General features: G+C 43.7%; 1 protein-coding gene across 1 annotated transcript in view; it reads left to right on the top strand.

The window, feature by feature from the left end:
• Window positions 1-12113, top strand: part of LOC112068436 (syndetin-like) — a 95956-nt gene that overhangs the window by 17777 nt on the left and 66066 nt on the right. The window contains exons 5-7 of the mRNA XM_070438154.1: window positions 6021-6130; window positions 8870-8991; window positions 11376-11456. Coding sequence (XP_070294255.1) covers window positions 6021-6130; window positions 8870-8991; window positions 11376-11456 — 313 coding nt within the window. The remainder of the gene's footprint in view (window positions 1-6020; window positions 6131-8869; window positions 8992-11375; window positions 11457-12113) is intronic.

Genomic DNA, 12113 nt, shown 5'->3' with positions numbered 1-12113 from the left:
CACACACACACACACACACACACACACACACACACACTTGTTCTCTTGCTAACAGAGTGGATGGGAGATTCTTTCTGCAGTAAATCAGTGTGTAGACTGTATGTGACTACGTGATACGATACGGCAGCTAATTGTGTGATATTGCCAGATGTGCAGCAGAGTGCAAAAACCACATTGTTTACTTATTCAACAGCTCTTCATTAGGAACGGATGTTGGATATAGGAAGTAATGAATTGATAATGTACATAGACATGACACACTTATTGATTTCCATGCATGTTGTACAGATGTAGGATCTTAATTTGAGCCAGTTTGCTACAGCGGAGCAGGAGAATAATCCTGCAGCTACAGGAATGTGAATTATGTGTGGATTAATATTAATATACATTTTTGTGGGGGTTGATAGATTTTTCGTAAGGGAAAATCAAGTCTGTAATTTCAAAGTGGAAATCACAAACTTCAAAAGCCTTTTTAAACCTCAAATCCAAAGTTCTCCTGCAACAGGGTGATCGAATTAAGATCCTACACCTGTATGGTGAGAGCCTTGGGTTAACTTCATGCTGCAGCAGCTAATGGGATCCTTAATAAATACAGTACTGTACATGGTGCCTGCAGAGTCTGCATTCACCCCGGTGTGTTGTACTGAGCTAAGCCTCTAACACGCTCATTTCCCAATCTATCAGAAGGAATCGCTGGCTAATTGAAGGCTGCTGGAAGTTGACATCCAGGTCCAGGAATTAGAGATGTATTAAATGAATGGTGGTAGGTGACGTTTAATCGTTAGTCGGAGGGCAGGTTCTGTAAGATTAGCGGTTCAACACCGCCCCAACCCTGGAGTCGTTTTAGCTGTGTCTTTGGGCCCTCTCTTGTCACGCCTCTTAATTGATCAATTAAAAATATTTTATGAATGTCTGGGCTCAACAACGAGCTTTAGGGTTAGACCTGTACAACTGTCTGTGTCTGGGCTCAACACTGAACCACAGGGTTATGAAACCTGTACAACTGTCTGTGTCTGGGCTCAACCACTGAACCACAGGGTTATGAACCTGTACAACTGTCTGTGTCTGGGCTCAACCACTGAACCACAGGGTTATGAACCTGTACAACTGTCTGTGTCTGGGCTCAACCACTGAACCACAGGGTTATGAACCTGTACAACTGTCTGTGTCTGGGCTCAACCACTGAACCACAGGGTTATGAACTGTACAACTGTCTGTGTCTGGGCTCAACCACTGAACCACAGGGTTATGAACCTGTACAACTGTCTGTGTCTGGGCTCAACCACTGAACCACAGGGTTATGAACCTGTACAACTGTTGTGTCTGGGCTCAACCACTGAACCACAGGGTTATGAACCTGTACAACTGTCTGTGTCTGGGCTCAACCACTGAACCACAGGGTTATGAACCTGTACAACTGTCTGTGTCTGGGCTCAACCACTGAACCACAGGGTTATGAACCTGTACAACTGTCTGTGTCTGGGCTCAACCACTGAACCACAGGGTTATGAACCTGTACAACTGTCTGTGTCTGGGCTCAACCACTGAACCACAGGGTTATGAACCTGTACAACTGTCTGTGTCTGGGCTCAACCACTGAACCACAGGGTTATGAACCTGTACAACTGTCTGTGTCTGGGCTCAACCACTGAACCACAGGGTTATGAACCTGTACACTGTCTGTGTCTGGGCTCAACCACTGAACCACAGGGTTATGAACCTGTACAACTGTCTGTGTCTGGGTCAACCACTGAACCACAGGGTTATGAACCTGTACAACTGTCTGTGTTGGGCTCAAGCACCGAGCCTCGGTTATGAAACTGAACCGCTGTTTGAACATCACCATGTCATCATTTAGTTTCTTGTCTGGCCCGCCTGACCAGCAAGCATTGGCCTTGTTGTCACGCCAACACGCCTCTCCTCTCTCCCTAATCAGTGCGTCAAGGGAGACTCTGCGCAGCAGGAAGAAGTCCGACTACAGCCTACAAAGGCTCCAACGCTCCCATCCTGACCAACACAACCCTCAACGTGATCCGACTGGTCGGTGAGTAATATTTTCCTTCTGTTCCTCTGTTCCTCTCCTTTCACCTCCCAGAAACATCCAATACACTAAGTATGACGGTGGTGACCCCTTTCTCGCCGCAGAGACCTTGATAACCTTGATAATGGCATCAATTAACAAGCTAAATGCACATTAAGAATGTGAGGATCCAGGACCCTGTTCCCAAGGCTACCTGCCATCATTAGCCTGTTGTTATCCCCTCCGAACCCCTGTGACATTTCATTTCTTAAGCGCAATTTAAACATTTGTTTGACGTCAGTTGTGATGTGTCTGGGCCGCGCCGTCAAATTGCTTCCTTCGCAAATTGAAACCCCTCCTTTTGATTTATTTTAATCGGAGAAGAAGAAATGTAATTATGATAGCAAGGTAGTAGGATCCAAGGATCCTTGTTAAACTCACATTTTCCAAGGTATTAAACGACTTTCTGATGACCAGTGCAGTTCACTTACAATGTGGTACATTTTATTCAACCAACAGATGTTATAGCTTTTCAGATGCATAATAGTACATGTATAATTTAACCACATAGTAAGTAAAATAGAAAGGTTTACAGTATATCGTTAGAGCACATGAAATCAAACTTTTTCCACTTCACTCTATCTGAAAGAAATCCTAATTTGGGTTGTACTGTAGCATTCACTGAAAGATAAAGTGAGAAAGTGCCGGTCTAAGCTCAAAGTCGAGTGGCTATTTTCATCAGTTCTGATTCAATGGTAACCTTGTACAGCCCTGTGCTTTGTAGCTATTCGTTTTATTACATTTTTCTCAAATGAAATTCCATCTCCTCAGAGTACATGTAATGCTCCATTGGCAAGGCAAATTATTATAATAAACCCCCCCCCCCCCCCCCAAGGATACTATTCCATTATGATTGACTTAAAACATCAGAGATTACATACTATGGGAGTCCGTGGGACCTAATGTTACCCCAGCTCCAATGTTGCCTGCTTTAGTTGGATATGATGAGCGGTTGATACCCTTTACGTTCCAGGAGATCTTATAGAGGTCGGAGAATAAAATAGAGTAAGTCAGTCGTTTCATCACATTCTACTTGTGTTTTAATTTGGTGCAGTGACTGGAAAGTAGTTTCCAGTCAAATATTTGCCATCTGATCACGTTTATAGTGTTGAGGATCAGCGGGGAGGAGATGTTGTTACCTACCCTCACCACCTGGGGGCGGCCCGTCAGGAAGTCCAAGACCCAGTTGCACAGGGCAGGGTCGAGACCAGGGTCTAGAGCTTAATGATGAGTTTGGAGGGCACTATGGTGTTAAATGCTGAGCTGTAGTTGTGAACAGCATTCTTACATAGGTATTCCTCTTGTCCAGATGGGATAGGGCAGTGTGGCAGTGTGATCGCGATTGCGTCATCTGTGGACCTATTGGGGGCGGTAAGCAAATTGGAGTGGGTCTAGGGTGTCAGGTAGGGTGGAGGTGATATGGTCCTTGACTAGTCTCTCAAAGCACTTAATGATGACAGAAGTGAGTGCTACGGGGCGATAGTCATTTAGCTCAGTTACCTTAGCTTTCTTGGGAACAGGAACAATGGTGGCCCTCTTGAAGTATGTGGGACAGCATACTGGGATAAGGATTGATTGAATATGTCTGTAAATTAATCAATAAGAACTGTTTTATAAATTAGGGTTATTTTAGATGATGACACCTAGCTATATAGTTAGATAGCTAACTATAGCTACTGAAAACAGATTATGTCGTTTTGCCATGTTTTTGGGGAAGAACATGGCATCCATCAGCTAACCATCTTTTTTATGACCAGCACATTAGGTGCGCGAGACAACTTTAACGCGTCATAGCAAACGTATCGATGAATCGTTGTGACATGGAATACAACTGATAGTGTAATCAGTGGTAATAACTACGTAAAAAAATGTGTGAACTCGTTAAATTATATGTGACGTGCAGTAATATTCAGGTCTTGATTGGTTAAGAAGCTTATTTGACACGTCAAATAGTGTTATTTGACGTATCTTTTTTGACACGCAGACCCAAACGGAGTTCTGTAGAAATTCCTGGTTGAGAATGAAACGACTGAACAAATGAACCAAACAGCACAGCGCGCGCGTGTATGTGTGTGTGTAACCTTTATTTAACTAAGCAAGTACACACACACACACACACACACACACACACACACACACATTGTTCTCTTGCTAACAGAGTGGATGGGAGATTCTTTCTGCAGTAAATCAGTGTGTAGACTGTATGTGACTACGTGATACGATACGGCAGCTAATTGTGTGATATTGCCAGATGTGCAGCAGAGTGCAAAAACCACATTGTTTACTTATTCAACAGCTCTTCATTAGGAACGGATGTTGGATATAGGAAGTAATGAATTGATAATGTACATAGACATGACACACTTATTGATTTCCATGCATGTTGTACAGATGTAGGATCTTAATTTGAGCCAGTTTGCTACAGCGGAGCAGGAGAATAATCCTGCAGCTACAGGAAATGTGAATTATGTGTGGATTATAATTAATATACATTTTTGTGGGGGTTGATAGATTTTTCGTAAGGGAAAATCAAGTCTGTAATTTCAAAGTGGAAATCACAAACTTCAAAAGCCTTTTTAAACCTCAAATCCAAAGTTCTCCTGCAACAGGGTGATCGAATTAAGATCCTACACCTGTATGGTGAGAGCCTTGGGTTAACTTCATGCTGCAGCAGCTAATGGGGATCCTTAATAAATACAGTACTGTACATGGTGCCTGCAGAGTCTGCATTCACCCCGGTGTGTTGTACTGAGCTAAGCCTCTAACACGCTCATTTCCCAATCTATCAGAAGGAATCGCTGGCTAATTGAAGGGCTGCTGGAAGTTGACATCCAGGTCCAGGAATTAGAGATGTATTAATGAATGGTGGTAGGTGACGTTTAATCGTTAGTCGGAGGGCAGGTTCTGTAAGATTAGCGGTTCAACACCGCCCCAACCCTGGAGTCGTTTTAGCTGTGTCTTTGGCCCCTCTCTTGTCACGCCTCTTAATTGATCAATTAAAAATATTTTATGAATGTCTGGGCTCAAACAACGAGCTTTAGGGTTATGAACCTGTACAACTGTCTGTGTCTGGGCTCAACCACTGAACCACAGGGTTATGAACCTGTACAACTGTCTGTGTCTGGGCTCAACCACTGAACCACAGGGTTATGAACCTGTACAACTGTCTGTGTCTGGGCTAACCACTGAACCACAGGGTTATGAACCTGTACAACTGTCTGTGTCTGGGCTCAACCACTGAACCACAGGGTTATGAACCTGTACAACTGTCTGTGTCTGGGCTCAACCACTGAACCACAGGGTTATGAACCTGTACAACTGTCTGTGTCTGGGCTCAACCACTGAACCACAGGGTTATGAACCTGTACAACTGTCTGTGTCTGGGCTCAACCACTGAACCACAGGGTTATGAACCTGTACAACTGTTGTGTCTGGCTCAACCACTGAACCACAGGGTTATGAACCTGTACAACTGTCTGTGTCTGGGCTCAACCACTGAACCACAGGGTTATGAACCTGTACAACTGTCTGTGTCTGGGCTCAACCACTGAACCACAGGGTTATGAACCTGTACAACTGTCTGTGTCTGGGCCAACCACTGAACCACAGGGTTATGAACCTGTACAACTGTCTGTGTCTGGGCTCAACCACTGACCACAGGTTATGAACCTGTACAACTGTCTGTGTCTGGGCTCAACCACTGAACCACAGGGTTATGAACCTGTACAACTGTCTGTGTCTGGGCTCAACCACTGAACCACAGGGTTATGAACCTGTACAACTGTCTGTGTCTGGGCTCAAGCACCGAGCCTCGGTTATGAAACTGAACCGCTGTCTTGAACATCACCATGTCATCATTTAGTTTCTTGTCTGGCCCGCCTGACCAGCAAGCATTGGCCTTGTTGTCACGCCAACACGCCTCTCCTCTCTCCCTAATCAGTGCGTCAAGGGAGACTCTGCGCAGCAGGAAGAAGTCCGACTACAGCCTTAACAAAGGCTCCAACGCTCCCATCCTGACCAACACAACCCTCAACGTGATCCGACTGGTCGGTGAGTAATATTTTCCTTCTGTTCCTCTGTTCCTCTCCTTTCACCTCCCAGAAACATCCAATACACTAAGTGATGACGGTGGTGACCCCTTTCTCGCCGCAGAGACCTTGATAACCTTGATAATGGCATCAATTAACAAGCTAAATGCACATTAAGAATGTGAGGATCCAGGACCCTGTTCCCAAGGCTACCTGCCATCATTAGCCTGTTGTTATCCCCTCCGAACCCCTGTGACATTTCATTTCTTAAGCGCAATTTAAACATTTGTTTGACGTCAGTTGTGATGTGTCTGGGCCGCGCCGTCAAATTGGCTTCCTTCGCAAATTGAAACCCCTCCTTTTGATTTATTTTAATCGGAGAAGAAGAAATGTAATTATGATAAGCAAGGTAGTAGGATCCAAGGATCCTTGTTAAATCTCACATTTTTCCAAGGTATTAAACGACTTTCTGAATGACCAGTGCAGTTCACTTACAATGTGGTACATTTTATTCAACCAACAGATGTTATAGCATTTCAGATGCATAATAGTACATGTATAATTTAACACATAGTAAGTAAAATAGAAAAGTTACAGTATATCGTTAGAGCACATGAAATCAAACTTTTTCCACTTCACTCTATCTGAAAGAAATCCTAATTTGGGTTGTACTGTAGCATTCACTGAAAGATAAAGTGAGAAAGTGCCGGTCTAAGCTCAAAGTCGAGTGGCTATTTCATCAGTTCTGATTCAATGGTAACCTTGTTACAGCCCTGTGCTTTGTAGCTATTCGTTTTATTACATTTTTCTCAAATGAAATTCCATCTCCTCAGAGTACATGTAAATGCTCCATTGGCAAGGCAAATTATTATAATAAACCCCCCCCCCCCCCCCCAAGGATACTATTCCATTATGATTGACTTAAAACATCAGAGATTACAATACTATGGGAGTCCGTGGGACCTAATGTTACCCCAGCTCCAATGTTGCCTGCTTTAGTTGGATATGATGAGCGGTTGATACCCTTTACGTTCCAGGAGATCTTATAGAGGTCGGAGAATAAAATAGAGTAAGTCAGTCGTTTCATCACATTCTACTTGTGTTTTAATTTGGTGCAGTGACTGGAAAGTAGTTTTCCAGTCAAATATTTGCCATTCTGATCACGTTTATAGTGTTGAGGATCAGCGGGGAGGAGATGTTGTTACCTACCCTCACCACCTGGGGGCGGCCCGTCAGGAAGTCCAAGACCCAGTTGCACAGGGCAGGGTCGAGACCCAGGGTCTAGAGCTTAATGATGAGTTTGGAGGGCACTATGGTGTTAAATGCTGAGCTGTAGTTGATGAACAGCATTCTTACATAGGTATTCCTCTTGTCCAGATGGGATAGGGCAGTGTGCAGTGTGATCGCGATTGCGTCATCTGTGGACCTATTGGGGCGGTAAGCAAATTGGAGTGGGTCTAGGGTGTCAGGTAGGGTGGAGGTGATATGGTCCTTGACTAGTCTCTCAAAGCACTTAATGATGACAGAAGTGAGTGCTACGGGGCGATAGTCATTTAGCTCAGTTACCTTAGCTTTCTTGGGAACAGGAACAATGGTGGCCCTCTTGAAGTATGTGGGAACAGCATACTGGGATAAGGATTGATTGAATATGTCTGTAAATTAATCAAATAAGAACTGTTTTATAAATTAGGGTTATTTTAGATGATGACACCTAGCTATATAGTTAGATAGCTAACTATAGCTACTGAAACAGATTATGTCGTTTTGCCATGTTTTTGGGGAAGAACATGGCATCCATCAGCTAACCATCTTTTTTTATGACCAGCACATTAGGTGCGCGAGACAACTTTAACAGCGTCATAGCAAACGTATCGATGAATCGTTGTGACATGGAATACAACTGATAGTGTAATCAATGTGTAATAACTACGTAAAAAATGTGTGAACTCGTTAAATTATTATGTGACGTGCAGTAATATTCAGGTCTTGATTGGTTAAGAAGCTTATTTGACACGTCAAATAGTGTTATTTGACGTATCTTTTTTGACACGCAAAGACCCAAACGGAGTTCTGTAGAAATCCTGGTTGAGAATGAAACGACTGAACAAATGAACCAAACAGCACAGCGCGCGCGTGTATGTGTGTGTGTAACCTTTATTTAACTAAGCAAGTCAGTTAGAACACATTTTTATTTACAATGACGGCACGGACGTCGCTGGGCCAATTGTGTGCCGCCCTTTGGGACTCCCAATCACTGCAGCGACGCCTCTTGCACTGAGATGCAGTGCTTTAGACCGCTGCGTCCGTGTTAACTATTTAACTGGACTAGAATGCTTAAAAGGCCACAAAAATGTTTAATATCGGTTATCGGTATCAGGTTTTTGGTCAAGGAAAATATTGTATATCGGTATTGGCCAAAAATGTCATATCGGTGCGTCACTAATCTGAACATGTACTGTTAATTGGCCAGAGGATATTTGATGAAATGTTAGATTCAAACATTTAGATTTGTCCTATTCACATCCTAAAGAAAGATGGCATTATTGAATATGTGGCTTTTGTAACTTTGTCCGATCAGGGATATGAAAGATAAACCCTGAATTTCCAAGTATCTAATATTCCATCCCCAGTAGTTTTTGAGTTTTGATCTTTTTTGTTTGCATTTCTGTTGGTAATTGTTCAACTGATATAAACTGTTTTGTCATTTAACATATAATAACGTGTAATAATATAAATGCCATTTCTAATCTCTCCCATACAGGGAAGTACATACAGATGATGAACATTCTGAAACCAATAGCCTTCGATGTCATCCACTGTGTTTCCCAGCTGTTTGATTACTACCTGTATGCTGTCTACACCTTCTTCGGCCGCAATGATATGGTACGGAAAAGGACCTAATGGCGCCCAGATTAAGCCTTGACTACAAAGCTATTTCAATAGAGATTATTAATTGACCATGCTTTTTAGTCCAGGACTAGGCTTAATCTGTGTCTGGGAAACCAGCCCTGGGGGAGACATATTACTGTACTGGACAGGCTTACGTTATGTTCATTAGTGTCCACAATGTGTTCTATCATTCTCATATGTTATTTTATATATTATTTACCACTGGATTATCTGTATGTGTGCACTGCTTCTATGTACCACCTTTCGTACACACATCATTCATGGGAAATGGTCATGGGGCTGTTGCTGAAATGACCTGGGATTGCTTTTCCCTTCTGTTGATCCAATGTCTGAGAGCTGTTTTAGTGCTTCTAATGGTGTTGTAATGGAGTTGAAATGAATGAGGGTTTTCAGCCCAAGTCACCCTCCTTGAAAACATTGCGTTGTTAAAGATGTTTCCCAACTGTTCACTAAGATAAGGGACACTGAGGTGCTAATTGGTCCGTATTAGGCTTCACAGAGTGACAGGGCACACAGAGTGACAGGGCACACAGAGTGACAGGGCACACAGAGTGACAGGGCACACAGAGTGACAGGGCACACAGAGTGACAGGGCACACCCAGAGGTGACAGGGCACACAGAGTGACAGGGCACACAGAGTGACAGGGCAAGTTTTCTGCCTCTCTCAGGACAATAGGACTGGGACGAAACCAGTATTGCGATACCGGTTAGTTTAGGGGCAAAGAAACAAAAAACGAAGCAGATTTAATTTCTTTAGGAAAACAGCCCTAATTTTGGAAACATTATGTTGTCATCCAGAGTCACATGTGTTTATTTTCCAAGCTATAGAACACAATATTTTACATACACCATGTTTTTAAAGGATCAAAGAATTTGGTCTGCTTTTTTTGCCATGGAAAAAATATTGTGATACTGGTATCATCACAGGCCTCCAAAACAACAGTGTTTCGTTGTCACGTTAAAACTCCTCTATTTTAGTGGCTAAAGAAAGAGCTCGGTGTGCTTGCAACTGTGTGACTGGTAAACCCCGGGGGAGCTGCTAATGATGTCAACAAAATGGCTGTCACATGCCAGAGTGGATGAGGCTCTGCTGCCTGGGTCCTGACTGGCTTCTCCTCAGCGGGTCCAGGGAGCGTACTGGTGATTAGGACAGGAGAACAGTCGCATGGCACCTTGACAGGGTTCCGTTCCCTTCCCTTGTTTTTTACCTTCTATTTGGCTGTCTGTCTTTCTCTTCAACTCTCTCTCTTTCTTTTCTCTCTATCATGCCCTCTTTCTCTGTATTACTCTTCTTTCTCTCTGTTTCTTTTCTCTCTATCATGCCTTCTTTCTCTGTATTTCTCTTCTTTCTCTCTGTTTCTTTCTGTCTCCCCATCTTTCTTCCTTACGTTTTCCTCTCCTTTTTGTTCCTCCTCTCTCTGTCCTTCCATCTGTTTCATCCTCCATCTCCCACATTCTCTCCCACTGTCTCTCTTCCTGCCTCTCACTCTTCCCTGCTTCGTTAGTTTCCAGTTGAATATGGCTCTCATTCAAAGACACCCACACACAAATGCTAATGCTTCATGAATATTTACAACCCCCCTCAAAAATTGATATGCACGTATAGTCTGTTATTGTGACCTATGGATAGCTTATTATACCATGAGTTGATATAGCCCCCCATTCCCTGAGTAATGAGCGACCATTAGTATTCGAACGGGTAAAAGTGCCATTATATACTGCTGCGATATTGACTCTGTCACGCACATATGCTAAGAATCATTAGCTGCAGACATTCACAGTTTCTTGTCCAGAGTTCATAACTCACCTTTCAGGCACTGGGGTGCAACGGGGGAAGAGGGGAAATACCTTATCCAGATGAAATGCTTTCCCTCCCCTCCTCCCTCCTCCCCCTGCACTCATCCCAGAGAGAGATAATAGATTGGCTCTCTGGGCAGTTAGCAGTAATCTTAACAATATAGTGGGAGATAATGTTTTTATTTTCCCCTCTACGGCCATCTGTCTCCAGGGCTCAAAGAGGCTGATGTTGTTTACACAATATGCAAACCTACTCTGCCTCTGTCTCTCTCTTTCTCTCTCTCTCTCTCTCTCTCACACACACACACACACACACACACACACACACACACACACACACACACACACACGTCATTCCCTTAAAATAAGTGAAGGAAGGACACTCAAACAGCTCTCTCAACCCTTTTTCCAACACTCAATATTCTGGTCCTCCAAATACAAAAAACCAACAATTTCATTATTGCTTTTGTTTGCTTTATGTTGCTCCTCCAGTTCATTGTTTAATTTGCACCATTGGTTTTTGCTTTGTTTGTTTTCTGTTGTCCTTGCTGCTCCCAAGCCTGCCCCTAGCCTGTGTGTGCCCGGCGGCCAGGGGGGCAGGGAGGCTGGTCCGGCCAGGCCTGCTGCCCCTTTCTGCTGGGTAAGACTGGGGCTTCGGCCCCATCACTAGTAGAGTAGTGGACTCATCCTTCATCAACTGCAGTGTGCTGCATAGATAAATCTTAGATCATCATCATGCTCCTCCTCACCCTCTGTTAGCCCTGCCTAGCTCTGTCTCTCTTGCTCTCTCTCTCGCTCTCGTCCTCTGCTCAGGCCTGGGTTCTGTAGTATTTCCTGACTACCTGTCCTGACCTGGAGAAACTTCTGGCCTTCGTCACAATGCCACCAGTGTCAGAACTCAAATTAGAAATTTGACCTTAAGCTTTAGATTCCAAAACCATGACCTTCCTTTGAATTGAATTGGTGGAAAAACCAAGATCACTGCTGAGCCCAGGCTTCAATCATGAAGTGTGACGTGTCAACTCTTCTGTCTACAGACTGGGTTACTATAATAGAACCACTTTTGAGAGTAATTTTTTTCTCTCCCTTGCCCTGGATTTATTTTTGGGGTGATGCAACCAATTTCCTTCTCTTTTGTTACTTTCGCCTCAGTTCATCAAAACAACACCTTTGCTGGTAATGTGGTTAGCAGCAGGCCCCTACTCTGTCATGGTAATGTGGTTAGCAGCAGGCCCTTACTCTGTCATGGTAATGTGGTTAGCAGCAGGCCCCTACTCTGTCATGGTAATGTGGTTAG

This window comes from Salvelinus sp. IW2-2015, unplaced genomic scaffold (assembly GCF_002910315.2).
Source record: "Salvelinus sp. IW2-2015 unplaced genomic scaffold, ASM291031v2 Un_scaffold515, whole genome shotgun sequence".
Lineage (NCBI taxonomy): Eukaryota > Metazoa > Chordata > Actinopteri > Salmoniformes > Salmonidae > Salvelinus > Salvelinus sp. IW2-2015.
Note: the sequence above shows the minus strand (reverse complement) of the source record. Positions and strands in the feature narration are given on the sequence as shown.